Source organism: Lepidochelys kempii, chromosome 1, assembly GCF_965140285.1.
Source record: "Lepidochelys kempii isolate rLepKem1 chromosome 1, rLepKem1.hap1, whole genome shotgun sequence".
Taxonomy (NCBI): Eukaryota; Metazoa; Chordata; order Testudines; family Cheloniidae; genus Lepidochelys; species Lepidochelys kempii.
This window is the reverse complement of record NC_136380.1, coordinates 326,519,239-326,541,282: the sequence shown is the minus strand read 5'-3', so window position 1 is coordinate 326,541,282 and position 22,044 is coordinate 326,519,239. Positions and strand designations below refer to the sequence as shown.

The following is a 22,044-nucleotide window of genomic DNA, read 5'->3' as shown; positions in this document are numbered from 1 at the left end:
GTGTTTTTGCACAGAATATGTTAGAATGTCTGATTATAAAAAGAGTGATGGAAAAGGTATTAAATCTCTTCTCCATGTGCCCCATAACTGGGGATTATGATCCATATTATACCATGCCTTACAGTGCCTGGATTCAGTGGGCTGAGCTACGGACACTGCTTCACGATTCTATCCATAGCATGCTTTCTGTTTAACTCTGACCCCGTTAGTTATTTTCAAATGGTCTGAAAAGGGTTTCAAATGTGGGGAAGTTGTGTGTGTATGAGAGTATGAGGTAGACACAGCTAAGAGAAGACAAACTATGAACCTGATCTGTGTGTCCAAATGAGCTGTGTTTGGTGCCGGATGCAGGGGGAGGGTAGGGCAGGGCAGAAAGGTAGTTTCAAGCCACCTTTCTAATCCCTCATATGCTGCGGCTGGCTGGGTCCTGGTTTGGACTCTGGCATAACAGTGCAGGTGTCTGGGGATTGCTAGAGCACACTCTGCTCAGTCCACCCTGCCCTGCCTTGGTACACCCTTGTGCTGGGATTGGGAGGCTCAGAGCACGTGGGATAGAGCTGGCTACATGGAATGACACCATTTGAAATCTTTCCTATACAAAGAGTATCATCAGCTGCTTGATATGGGCAGCACAAAGCCTCCAGAAACCAGTGCAGAGGATCTGACCCCAGGAGTGTAAATTTGCAGTGAGATCACTTTACTGGACCACAGAGTTTTTTTGAGAGTCAGTGCAACGTAATGTGTAGACACACATTTAGATAAAATTTAGTCAAAATATTATTATAAAATTGTCCATGGCACATCCCAGGGTTTGCATGGATGCCAGTGCTCTGTTAGGTTTTTCTCTCTCTCTGTATATATTATACCATGCCTTACAGTGCCCTAGCAGTGCAGTATACAGGCATTTATAACCACTCAGTACTGGGGAATGTTGTCTTTTTAAGCCTCAGGAGCATTTTCTCTGAGGATGCAGGGATCACATATGCTTATCCTGGATTGGTACTGGTGTGTGGCTGACAAACACGTTTGGAACAGGTAATTTACCAGAGCAGTGAATTTCATTGTCAAACCGTCTCGATTTTATAACATTCATTGGGGAAGAAGCAAAGGTCTCTCTCCTGAGTGGAGTGAGACACACACTGAAGATCAGTGACTGTTTCCTTTTCCTTACTGCTCGTGGCAGAAGGGATATGAGAGCGTATGGGGTTGGTCAGAGTTGAGTTGGGTTTTTACCAGCTTTGTGGCCTTTTTCCCTTTTCCCCCAGGTCCTATCTTTTGTTGTTTGTCCACTCCACACATTTATCAGGGCTTGGTCTTTGTCTCAGTCCTACCTGTTCATGACATTAACCTTTAACATTAACCATTAACCTTTTTCCTCGGGGCTGTTTTGACTCAATCTTGGTGCCTCTATGCACGTTATCCAAAACAAGTCCTCTCTTTTACTCGTATCAGAGACAAGTCTGACGTATGGTTACAGACCTTCCCAGAACTGCATGCAGATAACCAGTGCCTGACATCTACAGTCACTAATGGAATAAGCTGAGCGTATGGGTTGTTTACAGAGTACTGCAACATGTAAACACTTTTCCTAGCCACTGAAGGCATCATCATGTCAAGTCCACAGCAGGGAGTTATAGGATACTATCAGGAGAATGATATGAAAAATTCATTATAGCTAATTTTCAAATTAAATTAAGGTCCGTTTAACTCCTCCCCCACTTACAACGCTTTGAACTGGTAAGTCTTTTCATTGGTATGTCTCATTGCTCTTTACAATGGTGGGTGATCATTATGTCCCCATTTTACAGATGAGGAAACAGGCATTGAGAGGCGTGGTGACTTGTTCTAGGGCAGGGGTCCCCAACGCAGTGCTCGTGGGTGCTGCGGTGCCTGTGGGTGCCATGGCACCTGTGAGGGCATTTTTGTGCGTCCGCAGGACGCCCCACTGCCAAAATGCCACCGAGAAGAGTTGCCGTTTCTTAGCGGCATTTCGGCGGGGGCGCTTCTCCTTGCTGCCGCTTTTTGGCGGCAGGGTGTCTGGCGCCCGCCACAGTCTTCTGGGAATAGCAATATGCCTCTGTCCTCTGGTGAGTCAGTGGCACATCTGGGAGTAGAACCCAGGGCTCTTGACTCCCATTCATTTAATGCTCCTGCGAATGTGATAACACAGGAGACGGAATCCTTGGTGTATAAACAGAACAGATTAACCATGTGGTTGCAGCAGCATGAGCTTCCTCACACAGCTCTGCTGGTAGTGCTTAACCCTGACATGGAGGGATTACTTCCAAGAGTGGGAGGGTAGTTCAGAGTCACAGCCCGTCTGGTCCATGGCACTCTACTGTGATGAGTAATAAAAGGGTTCCAGTCATGGTGGTGCTTTCTTGGTGATAGGGGTAACTTTACACAGGAATTAGAGTGAGGCCAGCTATCAGTTTATTCCACATATAAACCGGTCTATTTCACAGCCATTAAAAGGTAAAGCTTTCAGATATTGCCTCCCTGGGCCAGATTTGAGGTAGATGTGAAGAGCTCCACACCCTATCACCAGTCACCTGAGCCCTTCAGTGCCCTGCCCCTTGCTCTCTTATTATAAGGGGAGACCTACAAAATGCCAACTCTACATCAGGGAACAGCAGCAAGATTCCCAGTAACACTAATCTGTCGTAGAATTCTAGAAACACAAATACTGTAAGAACACAGCCTGTCAAGATTCAATCCAGCTTTAAACTGGCTTTGAACTTTTCCAACAGAAGACCTCATCCCCCAGCTTTTTCAATAGTCACACGTGAGGCGAATAAAGTTATTCAGTTGCTATATTTAGGTAGTTACAAGTTTAGATTTGTATGTAACATAAATACATGCAGTATGTAATGTGCACAGTCTTTATTATGTACCCATACTTCTGCCTCCTTGTTGCAAAGATGATTAGTTGCCAGTTACACTGAGCTCCATCATAATCACCTATAGTGTACTTAGTTCCCAAGGTAATGTTTTAAAGTGGAACTGTAATTACACTTATATAAATATTGTATGATGCTTAAATATCCATGTTCCTAAGACATTTATTCCATGTACTTAACCTCTTACTCTAGGGAAGTTTATCGGTACATATTAGTCTCACATTTACAAATATTCAGATAAGACAGGCCCTATGGTTCATATTATTTTGTTGTTTTACATAGTGCCATCCTTGTGCGTGGTGCTTTACAATAATAATATTACTTCAACAGTGCTTCACATATTCAAAGCAATGTACAAATATTAACTAATCCTCACAACATCCTTGGGAGGTAGTTTAGTACTATCCTCATTTGACAGCTTAGGGCAGTGGTTCTCAACTTTTCCAGACTACTCCTTTCAGGAGTTTGATTTGTCTTGTGTACCCCAAGTTTCACCTCACTTAAAAGCTACTCGCTTACAAAATCAGATGTAAAAATACAAAAGTGTCACAGAACTGAAAAATAGTTCACTTTTTCATTTTGTCTGTATGAAATTTTAGTTTGTACTGACATTGCTAGTGCTTTTTATGTAGCCTGTTCTAAAACTAGGCAAATATCTACATGAGTTGATGTACCCCTGGTTTGAGAACCACTGGCTTAGGAGACTGAAGCACAAGTGAAAGTGCAAGGTCACACACCAACTCAGTGAGAGAGCTGGGATTAGAACTCAGGACTTCCCAAGTTTGACCCCCACATTCATTTCTTCAAACCATGCTACTTACTGACACTCAGGCAGAAGGTGACAAGTCCCTGCTCCCAAGATCTTATGTGTACCAATATTCTGTAATAACATCATCTATAGTCTGACTTTCCTCCCTTTTGAGATATTAAAAGTTTCTTGTATCTAAGGCATCCCAGTATTTTGGGGGCACATATTTCAAAAGCACTGGCATGGAGATGGGAAGCTAAGGCTGATATATAGGGTGTTCCAATGATTGTCTGGGGATGAAGTTAAATCCAGGCCACTTGGACAGAGCTAAATGCCTAAGCTATGTTGTCATAAATATAAAGGGAAGGGTAAACCCCTTTGAAATCCCTCCTGGCCAGGGGAAAGCTCCTCTCACCTGTAAAGGGTTAAGAAGCTAAAGGTAACCTCGCTGGCACCTGACCAAAATGACCAATGAGGAGACAAGATACTTTCAAAAGCTGGGAGGAGGGAGAGAAACAAAGGGTCTGTGGGTCTGTCTATAGTTTGTCTTTGTCGGGGATAGACCAGGAATGGAGTCTTAGAACTTTTAGTAAGTAATCTAGCTAGGTATGTGTTAGATTATGATTTCTTTAAATGGCTGAGAAAAGAATTGTGCTGAATAGAATAACTATTTCTGTCTGTGTATCTTTTTTGTAACTTAAGGTTTTGCCTAGAGGGGTTCTCTATGTTTTTGAATCTAATTACCCTGTAAGATATCTACCATCCTGATTTTACAGGGGGGATTTCTTCATTTCTATTTACTTCTATTTTTTATTAAAAGTATTCTTGTAAGACACTGAATGCTTTTTCATTGTTCTCAGATCCAAGGGTTTGGGTCTGTGGTCACCTATGCAAATTGGTGAGGTTTTTTATCCAACATTTCCCAGGAAAGGGAGGGGTGCAAGTGTTGGAAGGATTGTTCATTGTTCTTAAGATCCAAGGGTCTGGGTCTGTAGTCACCTAGGCAAATTGGTGAGGCTTTTTACCAAACCTTGTCCAGGAAGTGGGGTGCAAGGTTTTGGGAAGTATTTTGGGGGGAAGGACGCGTCCAAACAGCTCTTCCCCAGTAACCAGTATTAGTTTGGTGGTAGTAGCGGCCAGTCCAAGGACAACGGGTGGAATATTTTGTACCTTGGGGAAGTTTTGACCTAAGCTGGTAAAGATAAGCTTAGGAGGTTTTTCATGCAGGTCCCCACATCTGTACCCTAGAGTTCAGAGTGGGGGAGGAACCTTGACATATGTGATCAACCACAAATGAAAAACCATGCCATTATCCCCCGCAAAGAAATAAAATTATCCATTTTCAAAAGCCAAAATAAAGAATCTCTTCGTAGGTTATGTAATTATTGTAGCTCTACTGGTAGCAGGAGAGAGAAAATATATAATGGTGCCCCCCTTGGGGCTTTTCACTCTGCCCACTACACCAGTCTGAGAGCCCTATTCGTCCTCTTTTCCCATTTCTGTGCTGCTCCTATGTATGGAATGCCCTTCCCAAACCATCCTCTATTCATTCATGTTCCCTTTAAAATCTCACTTCTGCAATGTCCAAATGGAGGGAGAGTTTTCATTTAAAACAAAACAAAAAGCCTCACGCAAAGCTATCCCCATTTCTGGGTTTTGCAGTTGTCTTGTCTTCTACAGCTCTCTCTCCTCTCTAGACCAGTGGTTTTCAACCTTTTTTCATTTGCAGACCCCTAAACAATTTCAAATGGAGGTGCAGACCCTTTGGAAATCTTAGACATAGGGGTCCGCAGACCACAGATTGAAAACCACTGTTCTAGACTGAAACCCCGCATGGAAGGGACTAGCTTTGTGTGCACTGCATACAAATAATAAATCATAATAAAAGTTTTATCGGTATGCATTTGGCCACAATTTATTTATTCTCACACCTTACACTTTTGCCCTCATATGGTGCCATTTTCTCCAAGGATTTCAAAGTTCTATAATTAGTGGCAATTCTCCATCCTAGATTTAGGTGGGCCATCGTCACCGACTTTATTTGATTCTGTTTATTTAGATATTTAAAACCTGCATTGAATTCAGTGCTCTGAGCACATGCACATTAAAACAATAACCAACTGCTCAGTAAAGGTGCTTTGGAAATTGCCTCATACATCTCTGCTTTAGCTACCAGAATGTTCAATGAAATGCCCTCCATGGAGGTTCTGCTGCTTTGGAGCCCTCTGGTGGAATCTGTGTTACATACAATCCGTGGCAACAAAGCAAGTTCAGGGGGGAAACTGTGCTGTTAAACAGCCATGAATGGTGCACAGAACTGTGATTAAGATGAATTTATTTTACTTTGACTTAAGTTTTCTTACTTCTGATCGGGAATCAGCATCAGGGATCCAAGGGTGGCTGTACCATTGTTTCAATGTAAGCAAAAAAGAAAAAAGCTTCTGACCACACCCTGCCTCCCCACTGAAAAATGTAAATACTACCATTTGATAGATGGTGAAGACACAGGCAGTTCACAGATCAGGCACAGAAGTTTGATGATTTGCCTAAGGTCACAAAGCAAATCAGTGACAGATCTGGGAGGAACCAGACCCAAGCAACAGAACTTCAAGGGACTGACAATCAGCTACCTGCTCTAAGAGACAAACTGTTCAGAATTTGTCACCCAATTAAAGTGGAAAGGGAAAACCCCTTAACATTACTATTTATAAAAGCAATTAAAATCAAATGAAGATACAGGTTATTGTGGAAATAAATGCTAATTTTACAAATACCAGCTCAATGTATTAAAATAGCTATAGTAATTAACTAGTGTATCACAACCTTTTCAATACCATGACCCCATGTTACAATAGAAATAGCACTGGGTTCCCAAACTACCATCTATCCATAAAGAGAGAGAGTATGGCCATAACTCTTCCCTCGCTCCCCCAGCCTTTTTTGTGACCCCCGACGGTGAGAACCCATGAACTAGTTTATACCACATGGAGTTTCTTTTAACAAGTAAAAAAACCGAGGCGTACTTGTGGCACCTTAGAGACTAACAAACTTATTTGGGCATAAGCTTTTGTGGGCTAAAACCCACTTCATCGGATGCATGCAGTGGAAAATACAGTAGGAAAATATATATACACAGAGAACATGAAAAAATGGATGTTGCCATACCAACTGTAATGAGACCAATCAATTAAGGTGGGCTATTATCAGCAGGAGAAAAAAAACCTTTTGTAGTGATAATCAGGATGGCCCAACAGTTGACAAGAAGGTGTGAGTAACAGTAGGGGAAAAAAATTAGCATGGGGAAATAGTTTTTACTTTGTGTAATGACCCATCCCCTCCCAGTCTCTATTCAAGCCTAATTTAATGGTGTCCAGTTTGCAAATTAATTCCAATTCTGCAGTCTCTCGTTGGAGTCTGTTTTTGAAGTTTTTTTGTTGGAGAATTGCGACTTTTAGGTCTGAAATTGAGTGACCAGGGAGGTTGAAGTGTTCTCTGACTGGTTTCTGAATGTTATAATTCTTGATGTCTGATTTATGTCCATTTATTCTTTTGCGTAGAGATTGTCCGGTTTGGCCAATGTACATGGCATTGCTGGCACATGATGGCATATATGGCAGGTGAACGAGCCTCTTATGGTGTGGCTGATGTGATTAGGTCCTATGATGGTGTCCCTTGAATAGATATGTGGACAGAGTTGGCAACAGGGTTTGTTGCAAGGATAGGTTCTTTGGTTTGTGTTTTTGTTGTGTGGTGTGTGGTTGCTGGTGAGTATTTGCTTCACGTTGGGTGGCTGTCTGTAAGCGAGGACTGGCCCGTCTCCCAAGACCTGTGAGAGTGAGGGATCGTCCTTCAGGATAGGTTGTAGATCCTTGACAATGTGCTGGAGAGGTTTTAGTTGGGGGCTGAAAGTGACGGCTAGTGGCGTTCTGTTACTTTCTTTGTTGGGCCTGTCCTGGAGTAGGTGACTTCTGGGTACTCTTCTGGCTCTGTCAATCTGTTTTTCACTTCAGCAGGTGGGTACTGTAGTTTTAAGAATGCTTGATAGAGATCTTGTAGGTGTTTGTCTCTGTCTGAGGGGTTGGAGCAAATGCGGTTGTATCTTAGAGCTTGGCTGTAGACAATGGATCGTGTGGTGTGGTCTGGATGAAAGCTGGAGGCATATAGGTAAGTATAGCGGTCAGTAGGTTTCCGGTATAGGGTGGCGTTTATGTGGCCATCGCTTATTAGCACTATAGTGTCCAGGAAGTGGATCTCATGTGTGGACTGGTCCAGGCTGAGGTTGATGGTGGGATGGAAATTGTTGAAATCATGATGGAATTCCTCAAGGGCTTCTTTTCCATGGGTCCAGATGATGAAGATGTCATCAATGTAGCGTAAGTAGAGGGGCATTAAGGGACGAGAGCTGAGGAAGCGTTGTTCTAAGTCAGCCATAAAAATGTTGGCATACTGTGGGGTCATGCGGTTACCCATAGCAGTGCCGCTGACTTGAAGGTATACATTGTCCCAAAATGTGAAACAGTTGTGGGTGAGGACAAAGTCACAAAGTTCAGCCACCAGGTTTGCCGTGACATAATCAGAGATACTGTTCCTGATGGCTTGTAGTCCATCTTTGTGTGGAATGTTGATGAAGAGGGCTTCTACATTCATAGTGGCCAGAATGGTGTTTCCAGGAAGATCACCGATGGATTGTAGTTTCCTCAGGAAGTCAGTGGTGTCTCAAAGATAGCTGGGAGTGCTGGTGGCGTAGGGCCTGAGGAGGGAGTCTACATAGCCAGACAATCCTGCTGTCAGGGTGCCAATGCCTGAGATGATGGGGCGTTCAGGATTTCCAGGTTCCTGGATCTTGGGTAGCAGACAGAATACCCCTGGTCATGATTCTAGGGGTCTGTCTGTGCAAATTTGTTCCTGTACTTTTTCAGGGAGTTTCTTGAGCAAATGGTGTAGTTTCTTTTGGTAACCCTCAGTGGGATCAGAGGATAATGGCCTGTAGAAAGTGGTGTTGGAGAGCTGGCTAGCAGCCTCTTGTTCATATTCCGACCTATTCATGATGACGACAGCACCTCCTTTGTCAGCCTTTTTGATTATGATGTCAGAGTTGTTCATGAAGCTGTGGATGGTGTTCTGTTCTGCATGGCTGAGGTTTTGGGGCAAGTGATGCTGCTTTTCCATAATTTCAGCCCATGCACGTCGGTGGAAGCACTCTATGTAGAAGTCCAGTCTGTTGTTTTGACACCCATTTTTTCATGTTCTCTCTGTGTATATATATCTTCCTACTGTATTTTCCCCTGCATGCATCCGATGAAGTGTGTTTTAGCCCACAAAAGCGTATGCCTAAATATATTTGTTAGTTTCTAAGGTGCAACAAGTAAGTACTCCTTGGTTTTTTTGCTGATACAGACTAACATGGCTACCACTCTGAAACCTTTTAACAAGTTTCTTTTAAGCCCTTTTACTACTTTGTTTTTTGTAATAAGTGCACTGTGGATTGTTCCAACAGTCACAGTATTCTGTGAAAACTACCATTCCATCTCTTTTAAATATGTTGATCTGAATTATTCAATCACGATGTTTAAAGCAGTCACTATGCTTTTCGTGTAATGCATACAATTTAAAAATTATTTGAGCATTAATAAAAACAAATTAGAATGTTTTTAAAACAAATCCACATGTAAAGCGAACTTTCATTCTCCTGGTTCCAACTGTGAAATAAATCTATTTTATTAGCTTTATTGAGTTCACTAATCGAAAAGTTACTGTACACCAGAATAAGGACTGTTGTCTAATAAAGGGGATCCTAACTCGCAGAACCGATGTCGTCACCAGTCTTTGAACAATTCATTTAGGACCCAACCCCCTAAAAAGGGAGTGAATGAGTAGTTCTGCTCAAAGGGGAAAATGAGTTTGGTTTAGGTCAGGAATCAGAAAGATGCTGAGAGCACAAAACAGCCACTGAATCCATGGGCGTGACTGGTACTCTCCACCTTTCAGGAGCAGGCCTTTATTTTACATGTGTTTATGAAAAAAAAAAAAAACGCTCCAAAAGCAAAACATCTGTATATAAAGAAACCAAATCTGATGAGCTGTGCAGTGATGAGCTATACTGAGATAGATTACATATTGAATTTGCATGCACTGTACCAAGCCATGAACAAAGAGCAGGAATTAACTTCTGAAATTAACTTCCCCATCCTTCCCCCTCAATTTGAGATCTAAAACATAAACAGCTAGTTGTAAAGTTGCATTAGAACTGTTATCACTTGTAAAACAAAAATATTTGAATAAAGTATCACAAAGGTGTTTTGCACACTTGAACCTCCTTTCCAGACTGGGTTCAAAACAAATGCAAAAAGGTTTTTGCATCAGCCTAAACAGGAAGTCAGAAGATGAAAAACAGAGTCTGAGACAATTGTAAAACCAGTTCTCTCACAATTCAATACATTTCAAATAAGGCAAACGACCTGCAGAGAAGTAACTGGAAGAATCCCTTACCTGGCGAGAGAGCGAGCTGTTTGGAGGATCTGGCACCGTAGAAATAAGGTTGGCAGTGCTCTTTTTGTGAACACTATTCATACCAGGCATTTTAGTGATTTTACAGGCTTTGCTACTAGTACTAGAGTTTTTACGTTTTTTTCCATCTGATTTGTCAAAAGAAAGGGGTAGAGAAGACACTGCATTATGTGCTGCCAGGGAATGGTCCCCTGAATGGTGCACAAAGGAGGATACAGACAAATTAGAGGAGTCAATACTGCTTACTACCATGCTCATGTGTTTTACTGAGTCAGCTGAGCTACTTGCTAATGAAGTCCGTCCTGAGGGCTCCGATTTGGCACTGAGTGGGCTTGTTCCATTGTTTGTATTGTGTACAGACATACTGTTATAGGAAGATGTAGCCTGATAGGAGTTCAAAGTGGAACTAGAATTCAGGACACAGTTCTTTTTGTGAGACCCTGAAAATGAAGACGAGGAGGATGTCTGCAAAGATAATGAAGAGGAAGAAGACGGTAACTTTTTCTTTTTGTTACTTGAAGATTCATCGCTACGAGACGATAGGTCTTTGACTCTTGAGGATTTGCTGGTTTTTGTTTTGGATGGTTTGTGGCATGGGGAAGGGATGACTGCTGGCACTGGTGACACAGCTGATGGTGCCTTAAAAGTTGAGTCCATGATACTTAAACTTGCAGCCACATGAGGAAAAGCTGTGGTGTGTGACACAATGGAATTCGTATCCGACGCTGTCACAAAGGCTGTGTTCGATAACATGGCTGATGTCATTATGTAAGAAGATGTGATTCTTGAGCTGATGGGTGTTGAAGGAATATACACTGCATTGGGGTTGCTGAAAGGCTGTAAAACCGATGCTGAAAAAGGGGTGGTGATATGTGCTGCTGGAGAAGGCATGGGGCTATCTGCCGCAGGAGGGATTTTCCTAAATATGAAAAAGAAAAACATTGATATTCAGATTTTTTATTTTTCATCCAATCTGATAGGTTCAATTTGAGCAATGCAGATAGGAAGAGTTTTCCTGGATAGATCAAACTACAAAAAAAAAATTCTAATTCTAAATACTATCCCTCGTGACCATGTAAATTTTAACTCCAATACCACAGACTATTTTGTGTCAGTTTAAAATGTCTCTTTTTTAAACGCATAGTTCTAAAGTTAGGTGCTTTGTGATTCAACCTAAAATAAATATGCACACACATTTTATTACTATAATAATTTCCTAAACATGGATCTTAATTTATATTTTCCCAAAGCGTAGTTTCAAATCAGGAGTATTGAGCTGATGCTGAAGGAAGTGGGGGAGTAATACATGGGCCTGAGCAGAGAATTATGCCACGTAAACTTCCCCAAACAACACTGCTAATGCCTCTTAATCCTGCCTGCAATACACCTGTTAATCTAGATCCAGGCTTCACTTCAGCAAAAAGTGCTAAGTGAAAATTCTGAGTTCAATGTTTCAATTAAATAATTTTATTCCAAATTTAATTTCCTGTTTCCTTCCCCACCTTACAAAATAACCCAGAGATACCACAAAGCTCAATCCCATGACTCTCAACCTCTAACCATAACGTTTAAAAATATTACATTTGTTTTTCTTGAAAGTATTCAAAGGCTGGATTAGTGGGACAATTCAACATTAACCTGAATTTACAGGTCAGATCAACGAGGGGTGGGAGCTGCTGCACTTGGCCAGTTTCTGAGTTGTGAATCACAGGATCGGCGCAGTTAGAAATGCATAGTCCATCACTCTGTCAGTGGAGGATTGTTCCCTATAGCCCATTTTAGGGCTGGCCAGATAGGATTAATCAAATACCTAGTTGATGAATTTCACTGATTTTTGTTGAATAACTTGTCCATTTTTTGTGGTATTTAATCAGCTCTATAGGTGGCTGAATACTATTTGGAGAATATATTATTCAATAATTACCAGGGAAATTAGCTGTCTATATTGAATTTTTTTTTTCCTATTCAGCCAACTCTAGCATACACTTTATTGCTTTATCTAGTCTTACCTTAAGTGTCCCAAGAAATTGGGCTTCTGTCATTTCTTCTGGGAAACTATTACATGGCCTTTTCCTGCCATTCAGCCTAAAGTTTAGCTTTCTTAATCTCATTCAGTTTCTCATAGTTACACTCCTTTGTATAAGCCTCTCTAATACAAGTTTTTTGAGCCATGTTTACACCCTTCAAGGATTAATAGACTCAGTTCTCACTGGCCCCAGAATGGTCACTCAGACAAGTATATATAAAAACCCCCAACGGAGTATTTCCTTATAAAGTAGTTCCGATTCCCTAACTATTCTCATTGATCTTCCCTGAACTACCTCCCTATTTGCAGTATCTGTCTAGAATTGAAGGGCCTAGCACTGAACACAATGCTTATGATAGAGAAGGGGATGGAATTATGCAGAGGCCTGGGAACTAGGAATTAATGAGTGCTAGTCTCAACTCTGCCAGTGACTTGCTGTGTGACCGTGGGCAAGTTGCTTAGCTTCTGTGTGCCTCACTTTCTTCATCTGCAAAGTGGGGGTGATAATTCTTACCCACCTTTGTGAGTAAGATGAAAAGTACTACATGAGTATTATTATTATTATTCTGGGAAACATACTCTCAGCACAGTGCTTTACCTCACCCCCTCATCTCTGCTGCATGATCCATAGCTATGGGACTGCAATAGCATCAGTTCTAGTGTAGTGCTTTACAAATGCCCCTGCTTAGAGGGACTGTAATGCAGTCAGTTGGGGAAGATAAGAAAAGATCGGTCTGGAAGAAGGAGAGAATAAGAAAGGGATACAATTAGGGACCCAGTATCAAGAACTTTCAATGTTATATGGCAAATAAAGTGCTGACAAAATTAACTGAAAAAAGAAATATTAAACATACGTAGAGATTTCATAAAGAGGCTGAGCTAGTATTTGGGTCAAACATTTAAGTTTAGACACTCACTGACTTCAATGGGAGCAGGATGGTGCCTTTTAACATGTTTCACAGTACTGACAGAGGTAGTGATTTTTTTTACGCTTTTCATGGTGTTGCGATGCCAGCGACACACTCTCTCAGCCGCCTGAGTGCTGAATCGCCACATGAACAAACGAGTACCTCCCAAATCTTTTGAGCTTCTATCCTGTGGATCCACAGCTTTACCTTTGGGTGGCAAAATGAACAGCCTCCTCTTCACCTGATAGTAAACTGCTACAGCTACTACTGGAAGATGAGAAACACTTGTGCAGCAAACACCTGCTATCTCCTTCTAACCTCAGCTAGGCAAGAAACTAACCCCAGGGGCAACAAGCCCACTGTTTCCAAACTCCGTCTCCCAGCACAGCAGTCTGATTTCTTCTAGTCTACAAGGTTAGTCAGACAAGCCGAGCTTTAGTATTTCAATAGCAAGATATTTAAATAAAATTAAAACTGGTTGATCTAATACCTGCTATATAATGCCTATAACAGCTCTAATATATGGAGTGACATGAAACATTACAAAGTAATGTAGTTATATTGGATGGAGCATGCACATTGTGCAGTACAATCACGTCTTCAAGTCCCAAGTGCTATTTTTACATTGTTTTCTAAATTCTTAAATTTTTGTAATGCCAGCTATTTTTAATGCATCTGTGCAACTCATGCCCATATGCAGTGCTTAGGACACTGTTGCAAAATATAATGGTGAAATATGTTTAATATTGCATTGCAAATGGACATGTTAAGACCTTAATGCCAATGAGCCTCATGAAACCTGTGTACCGCCATGAATACCTCATGTTAGGAAATCTTGACACACTGGTATCAAGTGCTCACTGACACCATTCCCCTTTATTCCAAACACCTTCAATCTTCTCCAGGGTGGTCACAGATATATAGTTTTCCTTCCAGTTTTGAGGGGAAAGAATGAACAGCATGCAAAGTTGACACCAATGATACTTTGCAGATTGGTCAACAAAGTGTGTTGCTAGCCAAGCAGCACCAGAGAGGAGGACTGGGCTGTAATCCTTATTTTTGTTCAGTATCAGAACAGCCATACTGGGTCAGACCAAAAGTCCATCTTGCCCAGTATCCTGTCTTCCGACAGTGGCCAATGCCAGGTGCCCCAGAGGGAATGAACAGAACAGATAATCATTAAGTGATCCATGCTGTGTAGCCCATTCTCAGCTTCTGGCGAACAGAGGCTAAGGACACTGATGAGGTTCAACAAGGACAAGTGCAGAGTCCTGCACTTAGGACGGAAGAATCCCATGCACTGCTACAGGCTGGGGACCACCTGACTAAGCGGCAGTTCTGCAGAAAAGGACCTGGGGATTACAGTGGACGAGAAGCTGGATATGAGTCAATAGCGTGCCCTTGTTGCCAAGAAGGCTAACAGCATATTGGGCTGCATTCGTAGGAGCATTGCCAGCAGATCGAGGGAAGTGATTATTTCCCTCTATTTGGCACTCGTGAGGACACATCTGGAGTACTGCATCCAGTTTTGGGCCCCCCACTACAGAAGAATGTGAACAAATTGGAGAGAGTCCAGCGGAAGGCAACAAAAATGATTAGGGGGCTGGGGCACATGATTTATGAGGCGAGGCTGAGGGAACTGGGCTTATTTAGTCTGAAGAAGAGAAGAGTGAGGGGAGGATTTGATAGTAGCCTTCAACTATCTGAAGGGGGATTCCAAAGACGATGGAGCTACGCTGTTCTCAAGGGTGGCAGATGACAGAACAAGGAGCAATGGTCTCAAGTTGCAGTGGGGGAGGTCTAGGTTGGATATTAGGAAAAACTATTTCACTATGAGGGTGGTGAAGCACTGGCATGGGTTACCGAGGGAGGTGGTGGAATCTCCATCCTTAGAGGTTTTTAAGGCTCGGCTTGACAAAGTCCTGGCTGGGATGATTTAGATGGGGATTACTCCTGCTTTGAGCAGAGGGTTGGACTAGATGACCTCCTGAGGTGTCTTCCAACCCTAATCTTCTATGATTCTGACATCATCCCTGCCCATTCTGGCTAATAGCCATTGATGGACCTATCCTCCATGAATTTATCTAATTCTTTTTTGAATCCTGTTATAGTCTTGGCCTTCACAACCTCCTCTGGCAAAGAGTTCCACAGGTTGACTGTGCATTGTGTGAAGAACTACTTTTTTTGTTTGTTTTAAACCTGCTCTTTAGTTCTTGTGTTATGAACTGCCTTATTTACTTTCTCCATACCAGTCATGATTTTTTAGATCTCAGTCATATCCCCGCTTAGTCATCTCTTTTCCAAGCTGAAAAGTCCCAGTCTTATTAATCTTTCCTCATACGGAAGCTGTTCCATACCCCTAATCATTTTTGTTGCCCTTTTCTGAATCATTTCCAATTCCAGTATATCTTTTTTGAGATGGGGTGACCACATATGTATGCAGTCTTCAAGATGTGGGTGTATCATGGATTTATATAGAGGCAATATGGTATTTTCTTGCTTATTATCTATCCTTTTCTCAATGATTCCCAACATTCTGTTAGCTTTTTTGACTGCCGCTGCACATTGAGTGGATGTTTTCAGAGAACTATCCACAATGACTCCAAGATCTCTTTCTTGAGTGGTAACACCTAATTTAGACCCCATCATTTTATATGTATAGTTGGGATTATGTTTTCCAATGTGCATTACTTTGCATTTATCAACATTGAATTTCATTTGCCGTTTTGTTGCCCAGTCACCCAGTTTTGAGAGCCTTTTGTAGCTCTTCGAAGTCTGCCCCTGGGATTTAATTATCTTGAGTAGTTTTGTATCATCTGCAAATTTTGTCACCTCACTGTTTACCCCTTTTTCCAGATCATTTATGAATATGTTGAATAGGACTGGTCCCAGTACAGACCCCTGGGGGATACCACTGCTTACCCTCTCCGTTCTGAAAACTGTCCATTTATTCCTACCCTTTGTTTCCGACCTTTTAACCAGTTACCAATCCATGAGAGGACCGTCTCTCTTATCGCATGACAGCTTACTTTGCTTAAGAGCCTTTGGTGAGGGACCTTGTCAAAGGCTTTCTGAAAATCTAAGTACATTATATCCACTGGATCCCCCTTGTCCACATGCTTGTTGACCCCCTCAAAGATTTCTAGTAGATTGGTGAAGCATGATTTCCCTTTACAAAAACCATGCTGACTCTTCCCCAACAAATTATGTTCATCTATGTGTCTGACAATTTTGTTCTTGACTATAGCTTCAGTTTGCCTGGTACTGATGTCAGGCTTACCTGCCTGTAATTGCCGGGGTCACCTCTGGAGCCATTTTTAAAAATTGGCGTCACATTAGCTATCCTCCAGTCATTTGGTACAGAAGCTGATTTAAATGATAGGTTACATACTAGAGTTAGTAGTTCTTCAATTTCACATCTGAGTTACTTCAGAACTCTTGGGTGAATACCATCTGGTCCTGGTGACTTATTACTGTTTAGTTTATCAGTTTGTTCCAAAACCTCTTCTAATGACACCTCAGTCTGGGACAATTCCTCAGATTGGTCACCTAAAGAAGAATGTCTCAGGTTTGGGAATCTCGCTCACATCCTCAGCTATGAAGACCGATGAAAATAATTCATTTACTTTCTCTGCAATGGCTTTATTGTCCTTGAGTGCTCCTTTAGCATCTTGATCATTCAGTGGCCCTACTGGTTGTTTAGCAGGCTTCCTGCTTCTAATGTCCTTTTTTTTTTTTTTTTTTTTTTGTTATTACTTCTTGAGTCTTTGGCTAGCTGTTCTTCACAGTCTTCTTTGGATTTCCTAATTATATTTTTACACTTAATTTGCCAGAGTTTATGCTCCTTTTTTTCTCACTAGGATTTAACTTCCACTTTTTAAAGGATGCCTTTTTGCCTCTCATGGCTTCTTTTACTTTGTTGTTTAGCCACAGTGGTACTTTTTTGGTTCTCTTACTATGTTTTTTAATTTGGGGTATACATTTAAGTTGAGCCTCTATTATGGTGTCTCTAAAAAGTTTCCATGCAGCTTGCAGGGATTTCACTTTTGGCGCTGTACCTTTTAATTTCTGTTTAACTAACCTCCTCATTTTTGTGTAGCTCCCCTTTCTGAAATTAAATGCTACAGTTTGGGGCTGCTGTGGTGTTTTCCCCGCCACAGGGATGTTAAATTTATTTATATTATGGTCACTATTACCAAGCAGTCCAACTATATTCACCTCGTGGACCAGATCCTGTGCTCCACTTAGGACTAAATCAAGAATTGTCTCTCCTCTTGTGGGTTCCAGGACTAGCTGATCCAAGAAGCAGTCATTTAAGGTGTCAAGAAACTGTATCTCTGCATCCCGTCCTGAGGTGATCCAGTCAATATGGGGATAGTTGAAATCCCGCATTATTATTGAGCATTTTATTCTTTTTATTTTAATAGCCTCTCTAATCTCCCTGAGCATTTCACAGTCACTGTCACCATCCTGGTCAGGTGGTCGGTAATATACCCCTACTGCTATATTCTTATTATTAGAACATGAAATTACTACCCATAGAGATTCAATGTACAGTTTAGTTCATTTAAGATTTTTACTATATTTGATTCTACTCTTTCTTTCACATAGCGCCACTCCCCCACCAGCAAGACCTGTTTTGTCCTTCTGATATATTTTGTACCCTGGTATTACTGTGTCCCATTGATTATCCTTATTCCACCAAGTTTCTGTGATGTCTATTATATCAAGATCCTCATTTAATACGAGGCACTCTAGTTCACCCATCTTATTATTTAGACTTCCAGCATTGGTATATAAGCACTTTAAAAAAACAATTTTTAGCTGTCTGCCATTATATGATGTAACTGAATGAGACTTTTTTCATTTGACCGTTTCTTACATTATATATACACACACACTTGCACAGCACAAATATATATATTTAAAGTCAGCTCTAGACAGAGAAAAATATCACCAGTCCTTTCCTGCATGATATTTGAAATATGTTTAAAATTTCAGCTTGTTGTCAGGGGTATTTCAGTCCGTATGGAGAAAACTACTGTGGGTTTTTGTGGGTTTGCAAGCAGTGAGCATTCAACCCATCAATACATTGCACTAGTATACCTCTGAACCACCACCACCACCATCTCAGCGATAACCAAGGGAAAAGATCTTTTGTACATTGGCCTCTCAGTGAAGTCAGGGCAAAATAATGTGTAAAGAAAGCCATGTCTATAGATAATAAATCTTACAATTGCATGAAGCAGACACAAATATTTTGGAAAAATGGGTTCTACAACAAAATGACACATAAGCAGTTAGAAGGCTAATGGAGCTACCCTACCCTAGAGGTACAGAGGGACATGTAACCTAGATGTGGTACACTTCTGTTAAGATCATCATCAGCCACCAAGTAGAAATCTGCTTTGGAACGGTGACTAAAAAATTATTCTGTTGTGCTGTAAGCTCCTAAAGGCTAGCTGTATTTCTTGATTACAAAGAATAAAATTGTATTCATGTAAATGACACTACCTAATGTGCCAGGTAACTTTAAAAAAGAGCATTCCATGGAAGTGGTTAATTTAGAAGACTGTAAGCATTAACTATTATAAAAGAATAAAACAACCACATGGTGCAAAATTCTCACTTACTTCCACATCTGTGAATTCAAGTGTTTTTCTACCATGGAGTTTAGTGCGAATCGAAAATGGTCCCATCTTCTGTCAAATACATAGTATCCTCTTCCCATTAAGCGACTGCCAAATGAACAAAACTGAAAGAAAAGACATTTCAATGTTGCTAATAGACTAATAAATTAGTACAAAATGTATAGAGAAATATTTTTATATTTTATATATATATATATACACACATACACATGTGCACACACACACACACACACACACTTGCACAACACAAATATATATTTTTTAAAGTCAACTATAGACAGAAGAAAGTATCACCAGTTACTTTCCTGCATGATCTATGAAATATGTTTAACATTTCAGCTTGTTGTCAGGGGTATTTTATACATCCGCTAAAAACTCACCTGTGTGGGTTAAGGGCTTGATTCTAATATCAGAGTCATACTTTCTCTTTCACACATCATGTAAATCCTGAGCTGCAACGTTAGCAACGTAATTCCTGCTAATACCGTAACTGCCTCAATCAGCGATACCATTCAATGCATGTTAAATACCACATTTCATTAAGCAAGAATACAAATCATTCTAAAGAAAACACACGAAAAGCACTGTACCACTGTCCTTAATAAACTACTTCACAAGGACTGAACAAATGACATTTCTTCAGGAAGAGAAGGAAAAGAATTCCCACCAGTACATCCTGTACAGAAGTGTGCACAACACCCCATTCTCCTGGCTCCACACGCATTGACTAGTGGGTACTATCTCCCTGTGGGAATTCTCCAGAAGACTCTGAAAGGGTGCATTTGCACCACAACCTCGAAAGACTTTTGGGGATAAATTTAAAAACCACGGAAAGGGCCTCACTGAAAGCTTTCCATGCTTTTGGGTTGTCTACTTTTTCTTTGGTCACCATTACTGATCCTTAACTGCGGCAGGGGGTTGGAGCGACAGATCTCTGTGGAGTAGATTCCTCTTAGAAGTCAACATCAGACAACAATGGAACCACTTTTCTAGCCTCTTGATACACTTATCTCTGTACTCATCTTTATTTAACTTAGCCCTCATTCCTGCTCCTAATGCCAACAGCCAATAACCTAGGAACACTACATACAATTAGCTTGTTTTTCTGTCTTTCTGTTTCAGTGCACTGCGAACTGGTCCAATGTCATGCTGTGGCCCCAGTGGTATGTGTGTTCAGGATACTCTTGTAACGCTCACTCTCTGTCAGTGCAGCCCCCCATGCACCATAGCAATTACGCATCTGTAAGAAGATGCAAGACACACCTCTCTCAGACTGCAGATGGCCAGCTGCTGGCCATCCTAACAAAAAGTAATATTTTGTACTGGTTGCCAAAGAAGGGGTAAAAAGAACACAAAAGTGGTGGAGTAAAACCAGATTACATCGCCTCTCAGAGCATAGCTGTTATCGTGATTACATGGATTGAGGTGACTGTATCACACCCCAGGATCAATGACCAGGTCACCATGTAAGCAAAGTTTATTTCATATGAAATAACACATTATATTTATTAAGCATATGTGGAATGGAAGAGAGGAAGGAGGTTACTGTGCATCCCTGACGAACCCTGAACATTCCCTCACTTCTCCAGTTATACTTAGCCTTACCCTCAAGATTGCATACTGCAGCTACTGTTATTCTGGATGAAGGTGGCTGTATTGAAATACACTGACATAATTACACTAGCTGCACCTCTCTTCCCTTTCTGATCTCTCTCAGCGTATCCACTGAAGGTGCTAGGCCTTGTGCTTTTACCTACCCTGGGGTGGAATTTCACAATTTGCCCACTCCTAGACCAGGCACATGCTACAGTAACCAGCGTATCAACTCAGCAGGTCTTACTGAGTTCAGGCACCTGTGGTTCTTCCCTTTGAGAGTCTGTGGTCAGCGGTATACAAGGGATAAAATCAGAGTACTGTTTATTTTAGCAGAAAGAACAAAGTTGTTAGATAAAAAAGATTTTAATTCAACAATCTACACATGTCTACCTTATCAAAAGTTTCACCATCCCCTAGGATGGTTAGAATTAGGCAGGCCTATCTTCTTCAGACACCCCAGGAGATCCCTGTGTCTCAGACTGGTTCTCCCAAATGCCCACTACCTCTCTCTTGAGAGAGGGTTCCTTTTAAACCTTGTTACAGTTCTTCACAGTGATATTATGATGATATAATTATGGCATAATTATGATGCATTTTGTACAAGATGGGTTATGTGAGGTGTCATTGGAAAGTTATGATTTGCTGAATAGGACTGTCCTATTTGTATGCATGTATCATTTTTGTATCTGAAGTTATGAATATTGACTATCTGTATTTCAAATGTAGTTACACCACGGTGACGCCCACTAGGTAAGATGCTTTCAGTCTAGATAGCTGGCTGGAAAGGGTCTATTCAGGGTATTGAGTCATTAAGGAAAACAATAGGCTTTAGGAGAAGCCTATCTCCCACCTGGTGAGCCTTCCTGAGAACACTCCAGAAACTTATTAAGTAATGGCTGCTATGATTCAGCAAGGTATGCAAGGGCCTTGACTCTGGACTCCATCTTGGATACCAGTGTTTTTCCACAAACTGAAGTTTGGGACAAAGGGTCCCTGCCATATGCTAAAGCTATATAAGGCAGAGAGTGACATCATCAAGTTTTCTTCACTCCCCACAAAGAAGACTTCTGGAAACACCTGAGGAAGAAAGACTGAACTCGGGGATGCTGGAGTCAGGCTAAAGGGATTTCTAGCCTGTGTCTGAAAACCTGGGGATTCCAAGCTGTAAAGCAAGTGCAGCTTGGGCCTTGAGAATCTGAAAGCCTGCCTGTATCATCAGCCTGGGTGAGAATTTGCTATTTCATATCCTATCTTTCTAGTATCTTAGACTTAATTTGCGTTTTTGTTTATTTACTAGGTGATCTGCTTTGATCTGTTTGCTCTCACTTATAATTACTTAAAATCTATCTTTTGTAGTTAATAAACTCGTTTTTGCTTTATCTAAACCACTGAGTTAAAGTGAAGTGTGTGGGAAATCATAGCTCAAGCAGTATATGCAAGGCGGTATAATTCTGGGTTTATACTCCAGTGGGGGCGGGGGGTGGGGTCCTAGGTTGGGAAGCTGGTGGTTATTTTGGCTGTAGGCTCTCTGTTGTTGGTTTATGCAGTGGCTGGTCAGACAGCCTGCATGTAACTGCAGCTGGGTGTGTCCCTACCTGTGTGTATGCTGGTGGAAGTGTAAGACCAGGAGCAGGTCTGCAGCTTGTTACAGCAGCACAGGGTGAGAGGGAGCCCAAGCTGGTGAGTCAGAGGGCTCAGTGGTACCCCA

General features: G+C 41.4%; 1 protein-coding gene across 6 annotated transcripts in view; it reads right to left on the bottom strand.

Annotated features, from left to right (window-relative positions):
* ATXN7L1 (ataxin 7 like 1) overlaps positions 1 to 22,044 on the bottom strand; it is a 197,855-nt gene that overhangs the window by 6,516 nt on the left and 169,295 nt on the right. For all 6 annotated transcript variants that reach the window (XM_073328480.2, XM_073328479.2, XM_073328481.2 and 3 more), the window contains 2 exons: positions 18,723 to 18,844; positions 10,138 to 11,074 (listed from right to left, as the gene is read on the bottom strand). In XM_073328480.2, coding sequence (XP_073184581.2) covers positions 10,138 to 11,074; positions 18,723 to 18,844 — 1,059 coding nt within the window. The remainder of the gene's footprint in view (positions 1 to 10,137; positions 11,075 to 18,722; positions 18,845 to 22,044) is intronic.